The sequence below is a fragment of the Xyrauchen texanus genome, chromosome 5 (assembly GCF_025860055.1).
Source record: "Xyrauchen texanus isolate HMW12.3.18 chromosome 5, RBS_HiC_50CHRs, whole genome shotgun sequence".
Classification (NCBI taxonomy): Eukaryota; Metazoa; Chordata; class Actinopteri; order Cypriniformes; family Catostomidae; genus Xyrauchen; species Xyrauchen texanus.
This window is the reverse complement of record NC_068280.1, coordinates 2,508,766-2,527,316: the sequence shown is the minus strand read 5'-3', so window position 1 is coordinate 2,527,316 and position 18,551 is coordinate 2,508,766. Positions and strand designations below refer to the sequence as shown.

General features: G+C 38.8%; 2 protein-coding genes across 3 annotated transcripts in view; one reads left to right on the top strand and one right to left on the bottom strand.

The window, feature by feature from the left end:
• cdc25d (cell division cycle 25 homolog d) overlaps positions 1-1,066 on the bottom strand; it is an 8,913-nt gene extending 7,847 nt beyond the window's left edge. For both annotated transcript variants that reach the window (XM_052127277.1, XM_052127278.1), the window contains exon 1: positions 714-1,066. In XM_052127277.1, coding sequence (XP_051983237.1) covers positions 714-820 — 107 coding nt within the window. In that variant the 5' untranslated portion in view covers positions 821-1,066. The remainder of the gene's footprint in view (positions 1-713) is intronic.
• A 1,678-nt stretch (positions 1,067-2,744) lies between these two features.
• pi4k2a (phosphatidylinositol 4-kinase type 2 alpha) lies at positions 2,745-15,150 on the top strand. Its single transcript, XM_052127478.1, has 9 exons — positions 2,745-3,200; positions 9,562-9,762; positions 10,122-10,253; positions 10,683-10,836; positions 10,961-11,022; positions 11,935-12,034; positions 12,213-12,346; positions 12,425-12,484; positions 14,227-15,150. The coding sequence occupies exons 1-9, from the start codon at positions 2,862-2,864 to the stop codon at positions 14,386-14,388; spliced, it is 1,344 nt and encodes a 447-aa protein (XP_051983438.1). The 5' UTR covers positions 2,745-2,861; the 3' UTR covers positions 14,389-15,150.
• Positions 15,151-18,551: the final 3,401 nt, after the last annotated feature.

The following is an 18,551-nucleotide window of genomic DNA, read 5'->3' as shown; positions in this document are numbered from 1 at the left end:
TAACTTTATATTAATAAACAATTAGCCATGTTTAAATGATATATTAATACAAATAATAATTACAATAATGCATTTAGAAAACATTAATAGTAATTAATATTAATAATATTTTAATGTGCTTTAATATATAGAATATTATTCATTATTACTTATAATCACAATAATGAATTAATGTTGATATTGATATATATATATATATATTAATATAAGTTATAAATATAAATCTTTATAAATATATACTGATTAATAAAATACATTATAATTATTATTATTATAAATTATTTTACATTAGAGCATAATAAGCCATGTTTAAATTATATATTAACACAAATAATAATTATAATAATAACAATAATGCATTTAGAAAAACATAAAATTCATATTAATAATATTTTAACGTGCATTAATATATCTGATATTATTACTAATAATCATAATAATGAATGAATGTTATTATTGTTATTTATATAATAATATAAACTATAAATGTTAATCTTTATTCATTCTGATTAGTTGATTAAATGATTATTATTACAATTATGAATGTATGTACTAATATTAATATTTCTATATTTATACATAATAAGCAGTGTTGATATTAGGCCTATATGGTAATAAACATGATACATGTAAAACATTATAAATGTCTGCTTTCTAATAGAACACCCTTTTAATAAAATAGAAACATTGTATCACAGGTTCAGTTCACTCACCCATCCTGACACTGGAGGTTCTGCAGGCCGAAGGACAGTTCAGACACCGGGGAAACCTCTTCAGCTGCGGACAGATCCCAAACGGCCTCCAGCACATCTCCAGCCATTGATCTAATCCGGCTGTATGCAAACTTAACGACTAAATAAATGCAACTCTATTGCTTGAATACGAGTTGCCAGTAACACATGTCATATTAACTGTGCATCATAATAAATTAAACAATAGTGGCTTGTATAAATCATAATAAGTAAGTATTAATTGCTCGCTCCCTGGAATGAAAGTCAGTGGTCTCCGTCTGATATCCAGTGATGGATGTTGTGAATATCTCATCTTCTGTCCCATTGAGGGATCTCTGATCTCTTCTCCATAGAAACACGTGTTGCTACAACAAGCTCATGTGATCTGCGGTGCGCGTCGCGTCCCCGCCCGCGAGGCCAGTCATGCCAGCCTGCCATCAGGCATCACCTTCTCGAGATCACACTGCAGCTGCTTCCACAAAGTGAGCTGTTTGATTGCATTTGTGAAAGTTAAGGGCGTTTGTTAACGATTAGATACTGAAGACATGTTAAAAAAAAAAAAAAAAAAAAAGTTCTTAAAGGGATAGTTCACAAAAATTACAATTATGTCAGTACCCTCATGACGTTCCAAACCACTATAACTTTTCTTTTCTTCACGACCATATTAGCCCTTTCATACCAGACGCACATTTTTGCCATGCCATCCTATGAAGCCGGGAGCAAAACAGTGTTTCGATTGTTTCCTGGCCTGCCCAGCCAATACATTTTGGAGCTTTGGATCACATGTCAGGAGCCTTTGCATTTACAAAACCTGCACAATTGCTGGTGCTAATACGCAGATTTAAATTAATAATTGAATAAAAATGTAAATGCAATATTTCACCCAAAAATGACAATTCTCTCATCATTAACTCACCCTCGTGCCGTCCCAGATGTGTATGACTTTCTTTTTTAGAAGAATATTTCAGCTCTGCAGGTCCATAAAATGCAAGTGAATGGTGACCAGAACTTTGAAGCTCCAAAAAGTAATCTTAAAAGTAATCCAGGAAACTCCAGTGGTTTAATCCATGTCTTCTGAATCGATTTAGTTGGTTTTGGCTTCCTTTAGTGCCTTCTAGTGCTCTGCACATGTCAAGTGCCAGGAAGTGTAATCGAGCTTGAAATCATGATCGCCAAAGAGACAGCTGTCAAGATGTACAGTGAAAACGGAGTTACATTTTGATCTGTTCTCATTCAAAACCAACTGGATTGCTTCAGAAGACATTGATTAAACCACTGTATTCTCATGGATTACTTTTATGCTGCCTTTATCTCCTTTTTGGAGCTTCGAATTTTTGGTCACCATTCTTTTGCACTGTATGGACCCACAGAGCTGAAATATTCTTCTAAAAATCTTAATTTGCTTTCTTCGTGTTCTTAGTCATACACATCTGGGATGGCATGAGGGTGAGTTAATGATGGGAGAATTTTCATTTTTGGGTGTACTGTCCCTTTAAATAATAATGTTGAACAGAATGTTCAGGCTGCAATTCTTTTTTGTTGTATGGAAATGAGTAACCTTGACGTCACACTCTATTTTATCTATTCAACAGAAAAAAGGTAATCATATGGCTTTTGAACTACATGAGGTAGATGATGACAGCTTCATTTCGGGTGAAGTGTTCCTTAAGTACAGGCTTATATGGAAAACTAGAAGTAGTCACAAAACAAAGGGATAAATTATCAATTTATTATTTCAAATTAAAATATGTAATTAAATATTATACATATATATTTTAAATAAAACAAGTAATTTACTAAGTTACTGATACACTCAACTAATTTTCTAAATTTCCTGAAAACTCATAGTCACGCTGCAGGGATGTTGTGTTTTGTCACATGGTCGATGTGGGGGGTTTGATTCTAGCCAATCACAGTGCTCATATGGGAAAACGATACAATTCTCAAGCGCTGATTGGTCAATACCCCTGCGATAACAGATTAGTCCCTCCTCTTTCCGGAAGCTGATTGTCATGTGATTTGTTTGTTGGCGATTCACTGTTTATAGCCGCATCATTTCATTACTGCAACAAACGGACTCTTGTCCCGCGTAATTGCCCCTTTTCCCCCGCTGTCCTCCAGCTCTCCAACATGGACGAAACGAGCCCGCTGGTGTCTCCTCTCCGCGATTCGAACGATTTCAGCTACGGACCAGCCGAGCCGACCAGTCCCCGGGGCGGATTTGGTGGGACGCCGGGCTCTGTGGTGCGTCTGCCGGCGGGGAGTCCGGGGCGCAGCCGGGAGCGACAGCCGCTGCTGGACCGAGATAGAGGCGCGTCTCCCCGGGACCCGCACAGCAACGAGTTCCCGGAGGACCCGGAGTTCAAGGACATCATCCGGAAGGCGGAGCGGGCCATCGAGGAGGGCATCTACCCGGAGCGCATCTATCAGGGCTCCAGCGGCAGCTACTTCGTGAAAGATTCAACTGGGGTGAGACATTTTATCTTGATTTGAGCTCTGGCCTCGTTATAAGCCCACCTAAGCAATTAAATGAGCACTCACAGCCTCAAATAAATCAAAACATGTTGTCTATTGAAGGAACACAGTAACAGCTGTGCCATAAGGTCAGGCCTAGTTCCTAAAGAGTCTGAACTTTGTGTATTTGTACTGTAATATGTTTAAGTTAATGAGCCCCCTAATATGAACATGCTGGGTTTGATCAGATAATAACATTAAATCATCATCACTAGTATTTATTTATATATTAAATAGAGATTTACATTTGTTTAATGGTGGTTTGCATTCTATATGTAATCAACTATAAGAGGCTGTTTCGTTAAACCATGTATGTAAAGCATGTACAATGCAGATTAACCACTTTTTGAAAGCATTTGTGAACATATTGTGTGTATATATATATATATATATATTAGTCCATGCACCATCTCTAGTATCACCATCACAGACCTGTAGTGTTTGGGTGTCTGTACACATTGCTGCGTCACTGCACACACATCAACTGAAAGTGGAACTGCAGCAGGTATTACAGGCTGTTTCCAAACCTAATTAGCTGCCTACCTAGACAACATTTTTGAGGCATGAGCATTTGGCAAGCTTTTGAAATGCAGACATAGTCTTTCATCAGGAAACTAAAGACTTTCCGTCAATCTCGCTTTGAAGCTTCATTATCATTGAGTGACAGTTCTCATATCAGTGCTCATATCGGTACCTACTCCGTTATGCAACAGTTACCCACTTCTTCTTTAAATAAACCTTAAAACAAAGGGAACATGTTTGACATGGCTTCAGACCTGTGTTATGTGGCCTAATTCTGTGGCATGTGTGCACAGCTGTAACATTGCATTAGCCTGAAGGCAGTGTGTTTGGCGAGTACGTTTATTCTTTCTTCACGGCCATGTAATTTAACAACACCGTAACTCTCAGCTTTGGGTCAGTTTGCCCGAATCAAAACACCAATGTCTTGATAGTTCAGTGAGGTTAAAAGGCATTATTGATCATGTCTGAGTAATGTATTTACCACAGATTGACATTCCTGTTCTTCTGTTTAGCAGATCCGAGGGACTGTTGTAAGATTTCTCAGTGTGTAATGTCTCATTCAGTATTGGGCAATTCCAGCGTAATGAGTGTGACATTTGCTTGAACTTTAACTTCATAAATAAAGCACTCATTACCAGTATATCAACCATTTATATGTATATTCATAGACTCCTGCAGATAGAGGACAGACATCAGAAAAGTTTCAGTCTAGACAAGTTTTGAAAAAAAAATTATAAAGAAGAAATGTATAAACGTGACAAAAATAGACTCACGTTTTAGGGAGACCGCGCACTTTGTAAAATCTCTGATTTGAAATGCACAAGCCAGCCACAGAATGTAGAAGAGATGGCAATCCTAAGATGATGTAATATTTATTTTTTTATTCATTGTCTTTTTCAAACAAATTGGGAAAAACGTGATTACCAATGTGTTAAGTTAACAATTTGATATTATAATAAACAGTTGATTCTAATAGAGCCTGCTGTTAGCATGTTGCTAAGCTAAAAATTCTAGTATATTAAGAATAATTGCAGTTGATTCCTATAGAGCCTGCTGTTAGCATGTTGCTAAGCTAACAATTCTAGTATAATAAGAATAATTGCAGTTGATTCCTATAGAGCCTGTTGTTAGCATGTTGCTAAGCTAACAATTCTAATATAATAAGAATAATTGCAGTTGATTCCTATAGAGCCTGTTGTTAGCATCTTGCTAAGCTAACAATTCTAGTATAATAAGAATAATTGCAGTTGATTCCTATAGAGCCTGTTGTTAGCATGTTGCTAAGTTAACAATTCTATAAATAGAATTCAGTTGATTCCTATAGCATGTTGCTAAGCTAACAATTCTAGTATAATAAGAATAATTGCAGTTGATTCCTATTCGAGCCTGTTGTTAGCATGTTGCTAAGCTAACAATTCTAATATAATAAGAATAATTGCAGTTGATTCCTATTCGAGCCTGTTGTTAACATGTTGCTAAGCTAACAATTCTAGTATAATAGGAATAATTGCAGTTGATTCCTTGACTTCATGGAAGCCTTCGTTGATTAAGCATGTTGCTAAGCTAATAATTCTAATATAATAAGAATAATTGCAGTTGATTCCAATTCGAGCCTGTTGTTAGCATGTTGCTAAGCTAACAATTCTAGTATAATAATCACAAATAAAGTTGATTCCAATAGAATGTTTTGTTAGCATGTTGTTAATCTTTGCAAAAAATGATTTTCACATGCATATATATAGTTATTTTCACATGCAAAGAAGCTTTTGATTCACCGCAAATGTTTGTCAGAAGTTTGCAGCTCTTCGCTGGTAATGGTATACCTCTGGCAAAGCTTTGGCAACAATGGATAATTTGCAGCAAGTTTGCCGCAAAGCTCATTTGCATATGAAAATGACCAGTGGTGAATTTGCGGCTCTAAATTGAATCTCTGAATTGAAATGCACAAACCAGCCACAGAATGTAGAAGAGTTGGAACTCCTAAGAAAATGTAATATTTATTTTTTATTCATTGTCGTTTTCGCATAAATTGGGAAAAACTGAAATCTCTTCATTACGGATTTGATGGTTGTGAAAGCAGCACTTGCATCATGAGGGGAAACCATCCAAAGCACTTTGAAATCTGCAGACTTTGACCTCTATACGTTATAATACCCATCGAAGCTGCATGATGAATTGAAATAAGATTGAAATCACATTTTCCATTTCAGTGGAATTGGCCTAATTCCTTAAAGGAATATCCCAGGTTCAACACAAATCAAGCTCAGTCGACAGGATTTGTGCCCTGGAGTCGTGAGTTTGAATTCAGGGCGTGCTGAGTGACTCCAGCCAGGTCTTCTAAGCAACCAATTGGCCCGGTTGCTAGGGAGGGTAGAGTCACATGGGGTAACCTCCTCGTGGTCACTATAATGTGGTTCTCGCTCTCGGTGGGGCGTGTGGTGAGTTGTGCGTGGATGCCGCGGAGAATTGTGTGAAGCCTCCACACGCGCTACGTCTCCGTGGTAACGCGCTCAACAAGCCACGTGATAAGATGCGCTGATTGACGTCTCAGACTCAGAGACAACTGAGATTCCCTCTGCCACCTGGATTGTGGGAGTCACTACGCCACCACGAGGACTTGGAGCGCACTGGGAATTGGGCGTTCCTAATTGGGGATATAAAATGTAAAAAGTATAGCCATAAGATGTAAGCAAAATGTGTGTAAAGATGATTTTAGTGTGATAAAATCAATGACTTACCTTTCCTGTACATAAGTTTTACAGTAGTTACCAATTTTAAAACTTTGTTGCCATGACAACGTAATACCGTAAACCTTAAACAATTGTAAAAGCGACATTTTAAGCAACTAAACAGCTCAAATAATACCTGAGATTTTAGCACATTTATGAATGTAAGTGTTTTTATAAAAATTGGCCCAATTCACTTTCATTCACTTTTAACTTTCACCTCAATTTCTGCTGCTACTTTTTTGAAAGGGAAGGAAGGACGAGTCAAAATAATTTTTTGTGGTCATCAACATTATGCCGCAAATGCTGTAAATTGAGCTTGACGTGTTGAACCCGGAATATTCCTTTTAAAGGGATAGTTCACCCAAAAATGGAAATTCTGTCATCATCTACTCACCCTCACGCTGTTCCAAACTGGATGACTTTTTTCTGTGGAACACATTAGGAGATATTAAACCGAATCACCATTGAGATGCAGTTGAAGTGAACCGAATGTGAATCTCTTTTAGAGATCATCTCATACAGGTTTGGAACAACATGAGGGTGAGTAAATGATGACAGAAGTTTCATTTTGAGTGAACTATTCCCTTTAAATATAATTCTAGCATTGCTAAATGTTGTTTGTTTTTTGTTTGGTCATGATAAAGCTGACTGTAAATCTCCCTCCTCTGGTCATCCTAATTTGTATGGTGCTTTGACAGTCAAAGTCTTCACGGGTGTATGTTAATAACACTATCACATAGTTACTAGTGCTTCAGTTTAGTTTGACTTGTGTTAATCCTAAACATCACACTTCTCTATGCCATCACCCTGACCTGGGTGTGTGTATGTGATCTGTTCAGACAGAAGTGGTTTAATGTACATGCACAATGTTACTCAATGTGTGTTACATCTTTAGGACACTTGCATGACAAGATCTCACAAGGTGTGAATAAGTATTGTGTGACTGAGTGAGAAATAAAGAGAATGAACGAGACATTTTAGAATAGATGTAACAGTGAGAGTGTTGTCTGTGTAATTTAATAGAAATATCATATCTGGAAAAGAAGGCCACACGTGAAACTAATCAAGTACAGCAACTTGTATGGGAGGGATTTATCAGAGCATGCGTATATAACATGTGAACACACTGGAAAGTTCATATGTTGAACAGAGGCATCTTACATGAGTCACACAGCACATGAGCACGTGTAATCAGGTGGTGTGGTGGGCAGTTTCTCGTTTAAATCAAATCAGACATTAGACACGGGAAAATAAAAATAAGCCATTATTAGCTCTCGGGAGACTTATGTCATTGAGAAGCTTTGATATCATCCACATTTAGTGTTTTCTTTGTAGTTGATGACATATTTGTGGGAAATCAGATGCTATGAACATTACCAACACATCTCATTTCTTGCTCTCTCTGGTCTTAGCCATTCTCATAGCCTGGTCAGGCTAGTTTTAGAGGGGCACTGTTCAGCTGGTCAGGCTAGGAGATGATTCTGATAGTGTTTGATGTTAGCATGTTGCTAAGCTAAAATGTGATACCACAATAAACACAGTTGATACCAATAGTGCTTGATGTTAAGAATTAATGCAGTTGATTCCTATAGAGCCTGATGTTAGCATGTTGCTAAGCTAACAATTCTAGTCTCTTTCTCTCTCTAGCATTTTTATCCCGCGTAGGTGCAGGGTCCGCTTCATGATAGTCTGCATGTATATATATTTGATTTGGCACAAGTTGTACGCCAGATGCTCTTCCTGACAAAACCCCCAGTGGTTGGGGGACTCTCACTCACACACATACGGGGCAATTTAGAGTCTCCAATTCATTTAACCTGCCTGTTGTTGGACTTGTGGGGGAAACCGGAGCACCCGGAGGAACTTGCAAACTCCACACAAAAGGCCCTAGTTAAGCCGGGACTCGAACCCAGAACCTTCTTGCTGTGAGACGACACTGAGCCACCATGCCACCCCTAACAATTCAATAGAGCCTGATGTTAGCATGTTGCTAAGCTAACAATTCAATATAATAAACACAGTTGATTTCAACAGAGTTTGATGTTAGCATGTTGCTAAGCTAACAATTCAATCTAATAATCGCAAATAAAGTTGATTCCAATAGAACTTTTGTTAGGATGTTGCTAACCCTTACAAAAAATCAAAACGCAAACTTGACATAAATTTGCCGCTTGTAATTTTCACATGTTTTTGTCTTGTTTTCCATTTACAATTGTCTAAAAATCCTTAAATCAAGATACATCTACTTGAGAAGCAACTTATAAGATATTTAGACTATCTTAAATATAAGTGTATTTTGTTTAAGTGTATTTTTCACTTGGTTATACATTAACATTAACACAAAGTGGATTCCAATAGAGCTTGATGTTAGCATGTTGTTATGCTAACAGTTTAATACTTTACTGAACACAAACACAGTTGATTCCAATAGAGATTGATGTTAGCATGTTGCTATGCTAACAGTTTGATACCTTACTGAACACAAACACAGTTGATTCCGATAGAGATTGATGTTAACATGTTGCTATGCTAACAGTTTGATACCTTACTGAACACAAAAACAGTTAATTCCAATATAGATTGTTGTTAGCATGTTGCTATGCTAACAGTTTGATACTTTACTGAACACAAACACAGTTGATTCCGATAGAGATTCATGTTAACATGTTGCTATGCTAACAGTTTGATACTTTACTGAACACAAACACAGTTGATTCCGATAGAGATTCATGTTAACATGTTGCTATGCTAACAGTTTGATACCTTACTGAACACAAACACAGTTGATTCCGATAGAGATTGATGTTAACATGTTGCTATGCTAACAGTTTGATACCTTACTGAACACAAAAACAGTTGATTCCAATATAGATTGTTGTTAGCATGTTGCTATGCTAACAGTTTGATACTTTACTGAACACAAACACAGTTGATTCCAATAGTGATTGATGTTAGCATATTGCTAAGCTTACAACTTAATTCTATTATAAACACAATCAATTGTTTCCATGTGAGTGTGATGTTAACAGGTGCTAAGCATTTTTCGACCTTCTCCGCTCCAACAGAAGATCATCGGGGTCTTCAAACCAAAGAACGAGGAACCATATGGACAGCTGAACCCAAAGTGGGCCAAATGGCTGCAGAAGCTCTGCTGTCCGTGCTGTTTCGGCCGGGACTGTCTGGTTCTGAATCAGGGTTACCTGTCAGAGGCCGGCGCCAGTTTAGTGGACCAGAAACTAGAACTCAACATCGTACCACGCACCAAAGTATGAGATCAACACACACACACTCATGTTCACCCAAAATAAAGTTCTTTATGTACTCCTCGTCATCAAAAGTTCATAGAGACCATCATTTTTGGGTGAACTCTTCCTATAACTGTGTTCTGACTAGTGATAGTCCACACACATCACAGTTTGTGTATGTTAGCTCAGTGTGAAACCAAAACCAAGGTGAATGATCAACCCCTTTCACTCTGTTGCTTGCACGCATGCAAAGAAACACTCAACCACACACACACCTAAAACAACACTTCATACATACAGTCAACAGTCTGCTGTCATTATAGCTGACTACTGACGTAGAAGAGATCGCAAACGTTCATCTATATTCCTCTTTCTCTTAGGTGGTGCATTTATCGAGTGAAACGTTTAACTACAGCGCTATTGATCGTGTAAAGTCCAGAGGGAAGAGGTTGGCTCTAGAAAAAGTGCCCAAAGTGGGCCAGCGTTTTCACCGGATTGGCTTGCCACCAAAGGTAAGTGTGGTTTATGATTGTGTCAACAATCTGCCTAGAGGAAGATAAATGGGTCATATCACGGTGTATCAAATGACCCTTGAACTTTTGAGATAAAAGAGGGTCACTGTAACTTTAAATAAAAACAACTTCCTCTGCAAAATTAATCCCCCTTAAAGCATGACAACACTTATTCCCCTGCGTATTGATTTGTAGTGTCCCATGTTTGAATTTAGAAATAAGTTTAATTTTAATACAATCCCTGATCACTACAGTGATCAGTGCAGATGCTTTCACAGATGTTATTGAACACTGGAGCTGTTAAAAACGGTATTCGACCCGACAGCAAACCCACAGCCCACGTGTGAAAGCAGCATCTCTGCTCTCGTTTGACATGTGAAGGGGGCGTTTGGTGTTGGTGTTTAAACTCGTCTCTATTGGCTGTTGTAGATCGGCTCATTTCAGGTCTTTGTAGAAGGATACAAAGATGCAGATTTCTGGCTGCGGCGCTTTGAAGCGGAGCCGTTACCCGAAAACACCAATCGCCAACTCCAGTTGCAGTTTGAGAGACTGGTGGTGCTGGATTACATCATCAGAAACACCGGTAACCACAGAAACACACAAACGGTGTAAAAGTCAACATTTCAGCTCGGTTTACGATATTGTGGTGTAGTTGTGATATGGTGAAACGACTGCTTTAATAAGTGTAATTGTTGTGCGATTTGTAGATCGAGGAAATGACAACTGGCTTATAAAATATGACTATCCGATGGATACATCAAGCAACAGGGTGAGTGAATTATGCTTATTATCCCTATACAAGGATGAACATTTCTGACTGTAATTGCTCTTATGGTGCATTCACATACAACGCGAATCGAGCGTTTTGTGCGGCATGATTGGATATAAGATCAACGCAGAGACGTCAATCGAGCGTTTCATGCGGCATGATTGCATACAAAGTCAACGCAGAGACGTCAATCGAGCGTTTCGTACGGCATGATTGGATATAAGATCAACGCAGAGACGTCAATCGAGCGTTTCATGCGGCATGATTGCATACAAAGTCAACGCAGAGACGCCAATCGAGCGATTCGTGCGGCATGAATGCATACAAAGTCAATACAGAGACGCCAATCGAGCGATTCGTGCGGCATGATTGCATACAAGGTCAACGCAGAGACGCCAATCGAGCGTTTTGTGCAGCATGAATGCATACAAAGTCAATACAGAGACGCCAATCGAGCGATTCGTGCGGCATGATTGGATACAAAGTCAACGCAGAGACGTGAATCGAGCGTTTCGTGCGGCATAATTGCATACAAAGTCAATGCAGAGACGCCAATCGAACGCCAACGTATCTGGGACTTCCGCCGATATCACAACAGCAGCAACCGTTGTGATATCGGCCATGGTTGATGGCGGAAAGATAAGTTGTCGTAGAAGCCCCTCCTCCTGTCCTTTTCTGGATGGGGGAATTAATCGTGGGTTTCTGTTACTCGTGCAAACGCGAGTTTAAAGACAAAATTAATCCAGCGGTCAAACTCGCGCGAGGCGAAAATGTTTTTCACGTTGTATGTGGACGCACCATTAGAGCTTTCATGCTACATCCTCCAAACTCAGCATAGAATTCAAACTTTACCTATCTTGTTTATTTCTATATGATGGTTTTTTTTATGTAATTGTTTGCTTTCTCTTGCAGGACTCTGATTGGGTAGTAGTGAAGGACCCCATCATTAAACTAGCAGCCATTGATAACGGACTAGCTTTCCCTCTCAAACACCCAGACTCATGGAGAGCCTGTAAGCCAATCAGCATCCACCTCATAAACACATGATCCACCACTGACCAATCATAGTTTACAATTTTACCACCATGTTGAATGCATAAATTTACTTTTTGCGATGTGGTTTAAAACGTGTCTTTTTGAACGTATACGCTGTAATTTGTTGTTTTTGACGTCTTTTTTGTTGGTTGTAGACCCTTTTTATTGGGCGTGGCTTCCACAGGCTAAAGTTGCATTCTCTCAAGAGATTCGAGATTTAGTTCTGCCCAAATTATCTGACCCGAACTTCATCAAAGACCTCGAAGAAGATCTGTATGAGCTATTTAAGGTGAGAGAATATGGATATTACGCATTGACCAACATTTGAAACAGGAAATTAATGCATTGTGGGTTTTTACATTCACAGAAAGACGCGGGTTTCGACAGAGGACAGTTTAAAAAGCAGATCTCAGTAATGAGGGGGCAGGTGAGTCATCACAATAGATTTTAATTGTGTTTAATTAAAGCACTGATATCTGTATGTCTGTTACGATATTAAGAGATCTTTAGTTTCAGATATCAATAATTATGTTTTTAACTAGTTAAAATTCAATTGTTGATATCAGGAATGGATAATTATTCTAGAAAAAATGTCATTTTTTTATATCAAAATCATACTTTTTTCTAGTAAGATGTAGATATGTGATGTGTACATTTTGACTTCCAAATTGCATCTAGTACGAGATTATAGATGACTGACATTGGGCTGTGATGGGAGCGAATGACATCATCATTGTGAAATGTTACTAGTGACAGTTACAGATATCAATAATTGTTACTAATTGAAATTCCATTTTTGATATCAGGAATGGATGTTTATACTCGTAACTATGTAATTATTTTACATTTATTATGATTTTGCTAGTAAGAAATACAGTATGTGTAATAGGAATTTGAACTACTTCAACTATTATTTCTAGATATCTGTAATTGCGTTTTAAACAGGAGTGAGTGACATCATCATCATGAAATTGAAAGTCCATTTTTGATATCAAGAACGGATATTACATCATTAATGATAAAGAATTGCGTTTTTACTAGTGAAATCTTAATTACTGATATAAACAATGAGCACTTTTATTAGTAGTAATTCCACTGATCTCAAGAATAATCATTTTAACAGGTCGAAATGTAATTGTCGATATCTAAAATTAAATGTCATGTGTTAATGTCATTATTACTGCTAATGAATTGAAGGTGTCCACTTGGAGCCTTAAAGATTTTGGACAAATAATTCAGACAAATCTTAAATCTTATGAGTCGTATAAGTCGCCTTTCCCTCTTGAACAAGATGAACTGTCGAGTCTTTCAGAAGTTCATATATGTGTATATATATATCCACGGTCGGGAGGGTTACTTTTGAAAAGTAGTCCACTACAGATTACAGATTACATGCTGTAAAATGTCATTTGTAACATATTCCGTTAGATTACTCAAGGTCAGTAATGTAATCTAAATACTTTGGATTACTTCTTCAGTACTGGTGGATTTTTTCCACTTGTTTTGACTATAAAAACTCAAAACACGTTCTCTGAAAAACCCAAATATCTTATGCAGTGTTGTTTCTAAAACAAGATCAATTAAACTGATCTTATTTTAAGGATTTTTTGATATTTTTACAGGAAAACAATACAACAATTATTATCAAGAATATGATTTTTGTCCTGATATCAAAGATCTTACCAGAAAAAATTAATTATGATCCGACGTGAATTTTGTTGATATTAAATATGATGGTGTCTGGTCACATGGGTGTGTAAAATGGCTTGAAATAGCATTTTAGCTTAGCATAAAGCTAACAATTTACAGAAGGTTTATTTCTATTTCTTCTGCTCCAAACTTACTCCAAACGTACTTCTCTGTCTGCTCGTATGAATGTCACATCATAAGAAAGTGTTTCACCGCTGTTCAAATGCACTTTGGATCATTTTATGTATAAATGTTTTCCATCTGAAAGGACTAAATATTAAATGAATCAAATGACCATAAAATGCAAAGTAATCTCTTCAGTAATCAAAGTACTTTTAGAATGTAACTGTATTCTATTGAACAATGATTTAAATTGTAACTGTAGTGGAATACAGTTACTTATAATTTGTATTTTAAATACATAATCCTGTTACATGTATTCAGTTACTCCCCAACCCTTTTTGTTTTGTGTTACTGTAGATCCTGAACCTCAGTCAGGTGCTGAGGGATGGTAAAACCCCGTTGCAGCTGGTGCAAATGGCACCGGTTTTCGTGGAGACGGCGCGGGCACCGCAGCGCTCCAACAGTGAATCTTACACGCAGAGCTTCCAAAGCAGAAGACCGTTCTTCACCTGGTGGTGATGGGGGCTTTTATAAGTGTGTACGGTCTGATTTTAGATGCATTTCCTTGTTTTTTGTTTGTTTATCTGCGTCGGTACACTGATTTTGGGAACAAATGAGAATAGGGTGAATGAATGAATGGCAAGTAGCAACAATGCAAGCTACGAATCAAATGAGAGAATGAAGGTGTAATGTAATCATCCTCGGAAATGGTGAAGGAAGCCTTCGCATTGCCTTGCAAAAAAACACTGTATGGACAAACACAAACTGCATGTCAATAAGACAATGGAGACACTTTCTTCTGTAGTAGCTCCTCAATGCTTGACTGCTTTAGCGCCCTCACCAGCACTGGAAGAGGAACTGCAACGGTAACCGCTCGCGTCGCACGGATGAACTGTGTAATGCAAAACTATCAGAAAACTTTCAGGGTTTTCTTGCCTCGCTTATTGTTTATTTGTTTATCTGTCACACCGTGTCTCCTGTTTTATTAGCATGATATTTTTCTACCTTTTCTGTTCATGCGCACGCGTCTGATGTTCCTAACCCGGAGCGTAATGTGTGGAAACACCGGAACGTTCCGATCTCACAGTGACGTTCTTTTTGTTTGATTTTGAAAATCAGAAGATATTGTAATTATTATTATTTTTTTTTTAATCACTGTATTTACCGGTGTCAACAAAACTGACCTTAAAACATGTGAAAATGGACTGTATAATTTGTATGTAATGTATTTAATGAAAGATGCTTAAACTATAACAGTGGCGTACTTAATAAAAGAACAGACTTGAGTTTTACTTCAAAAACATTTTAATGGGAAGTTCCAGCTTAATGACAGCGTGAAAAACATCTCTTGTTCTTGGACATGTAGTGTTCTCACTTTTGACAACAGTTGATTAGTTTGACTACATTTAGCTACATTTGTTTATTTATGTCAATCCGTATTGCTTCGAAATGTCTGTCTGAGTGACAGAAGAAGACCAATAATGTGTATTAATGATTAGTGTCCAGCATATCTCTATATAACGTCACCAACTGGTGATATAAAGCATCATTTACATATTACCACAGAGTGTCTGTATCTAAATCAACACTAATGCTTAAGAGAACTGCACTGTTGCAGTAAATGCACAAATCCTTTTATATTTTTATATATATATACACCTGTATATTGACTATTAAACACCACTGGAAGGCAGAACCCCCCCCTTGAAGGAGGACTACTGTGAAACTAGTGTTCAACAAATACAAGTGCATAACATTAAATAATAGAAAACGATCAAATGGAACAAAAAACAGGGTCTCTGGAAGCATCGATGAGATTTGAGTCACTGCTTTGTGTTTAGCATTTGAGGAACGGTTGACAAAAATGCCAATTTTGTTATCATTTACTCGCCACTCGTGTCGCTCCAAACCAGCATGACTTTCTTTTTTCCGTGGAATGCAAAAGGAGATTTAGCAGAATGCTCATGCTGCTCTTTTACATCAAATGAAAGAGAATGGTGACTGACAGTCAAGCTCCAAAAAGGATGAAGAGCACCATTAAAGTGCCATGACTTACGGCGCTTTTGGGCAGTTTTGGAGCTTGACCGCATTTGTCCCCATTTACTTCCATTGTCTGTAAAAGAGCCGCATGAATATTCTGCCTAACATCTAACATTTTGTGTAAGACAGAATAAAGTTATATGTGTTTGGTACGATATTAGTGTGCATAAGGGATCACAGAAGTGTCTTTTTTGGGCGAACTATCCCATTAATAGTGTTCCACTGCTGTTGTGCGATCTGGTAGTGTGCTTGAGGTCAGAGGTCGTGAGAATGGCACAAATCTGTAGAGTTTGAGGATTTCGCAACAACTTTGTGCGTCATCTCTCAGGTATAATAGTTCCTCACGCCCTGTGGGATTATTGTTAATGTCCGTTCCCAGCCACACGGCTGTAATGTTGTTCATTGCTCATTTAAAGGGACAGTTCACCCATTTATTCACCGATGTTGTTCCCGTATAAAAACTTTACTTTCATTAAGGGTGACTGAAACTGTCATTCTGCTTAACATCTCCTTTTGTCAAGTCATACAGGTTTGAACAACATGAGAATGAGTAAATGATCTTTGAGTGAAATATCCCTTTAAGACTAGCAATTAATTGACATTTCAAGTAAATCTATGATGACAGCGTCTCGGGCTGTAATCTAATTCCATGCTTTTAGTCAGCGTTAATCCCGCACTGCTCCATTTCCTGCTGGCAGTATCAGTGTCGGATCCGATGCAGGTAGCGTTCTGTGTCTTGTTCCTGAACGGAGTTCCAACTCCATCTGGGACCACCAGACGGCCCCTGAGTCTCTTCCTCTGGGGACAGGAAGTCACCTTGGTCACATGATCCAGACTCAAACGTGCCCGGCCCTTCACAGGCTCCCAAAGCAGACCCATTGTCATCATCACCCTCTCCAGTTACGACATCAGAGCGACTGGCCTTGTGACCCCTCGTTGATTCTTATGAAAGATTAAACACAATGCATGCCATTATAATCTGGATCTATATTCTCATTTATAATTATGTGCTTAAGTATGATGTACAAAAATGTTTTGTTTGTTTGTGAACTGTGCTCAGATTTTCCTGTTTGTGTACAGGATCTCTATCTTGGTGAGTTTGTGGCTAATCTTTCTCATGACCTACATTAGTTCAGATTAGCATGTTTCCGTGAATACAAACACAAGTGTCAATGAAGGTGGTGTATAGCCAAGAATTCAGCAGTATTTAGACTTTAAATCAGTCAACAATGGTGAATATTACGAAAGCATGCACAAATCTTTAATTTCAAAATAATCATATATATATATGCACCGATCAGCCACAACATTAAAACCACCTGGTTTTAGGTCACCCTGTGCTGCCAAAACAGCTCTGACCTGTTTACAAGACCTCTGAAGGTGTGCTTTGGTATCTGGCACCAAGACATTAGCAGCAGATCCTTTAAATCCTGTAAGTTGCGAGGTGGAGCCGCCATGAATTGGACTTGTTGGTCCAGCACATTCCATAGATGCTCAATCGGATTGATGGTCCAATCGGCTTGAGACCATGTTTCACAAACAATTCCCGAACAATGTGTGCAGTGTGGCATGGCGCATTATCCTGCTAAAAGATGCCACTACCATCAGGGAACACCGTTGCCATCAAGGGGTGTACCTGTTCTGCAATTATGTTTAGGTAGGTGGCATGTGTCAAAGTAACATCCACATGAATGCCAGGACACAAGGTATCCCAGCAGAAGATCCCACTGCCTCCGCCGGCCTGCCTTCTTCCCATGGTGCATCCTGCTGCCATCTCTTCCCCAGGTTAACGATGCACACGCACCTGGCCATCCACATGATCTAAAAGAAAATGTGATTCATCAGACTGGGCCACCTTCTTCCATTGCTCCATGGTCCAGTTCTGATGCTCACGTGCCTATTGCACTTTCGGCGGTGGATAGGGGTCAGCATGGGCACTCTGACCGGTCTGCGGCTACGCAGCAAGCTGTGATGCACTGTGTGTTCTGACACCTTTCTATCATGGCCAGCATTAAGTTTTCAGCAATCTGTGCTACAGTAGCTCTTCTGTGGGATCGGACCAGACGAGCTAGCCTTCGCTCCCCATGCGCATCAATGAGCCTTGGGCGCCCATGACCCTGTCGCCAGTTCACCGGTTGTCCTTCCTTGGACCACTTTTGGTAGGTATAACCACTGCATACCGGGAAAACCCCACAAGAACTGCCATTTTGGAGATGCTCTGACCAAGTCGTCTAGCAATCACAATTCAGCCCTTGTCAAAGTCGCTCAGATCCTTACGCTTGCCCATTCTTAAAAATCAAGAACTGACTGTTCACTTGCTGCCTAATATATCCCACCCCTTGACAGGTGCCTTTGAAATGAGATAATAAATGTTATACACTTCACTGATTCACTCTTTCTCTCTCACCTGAGATGACCAAACGCTCGGACCCATCTCGTTCCTGCAGTGTCCTTATGAGACTCCACCCTGAGTCCACTTCTGTTCCGAGCTCGAACCCTTAGTCCCACCAATGCCTGTGCCAGCCCCGTCTCCACCTCCGCTATCCCTCCATCCTTGTCATCTTCCTCCCCATCCACCCCATCCTCATTGCCCCCTTCTTTCCGGTTCCCCCACACCATCTGAGCTTTCTGATCTGCATCCG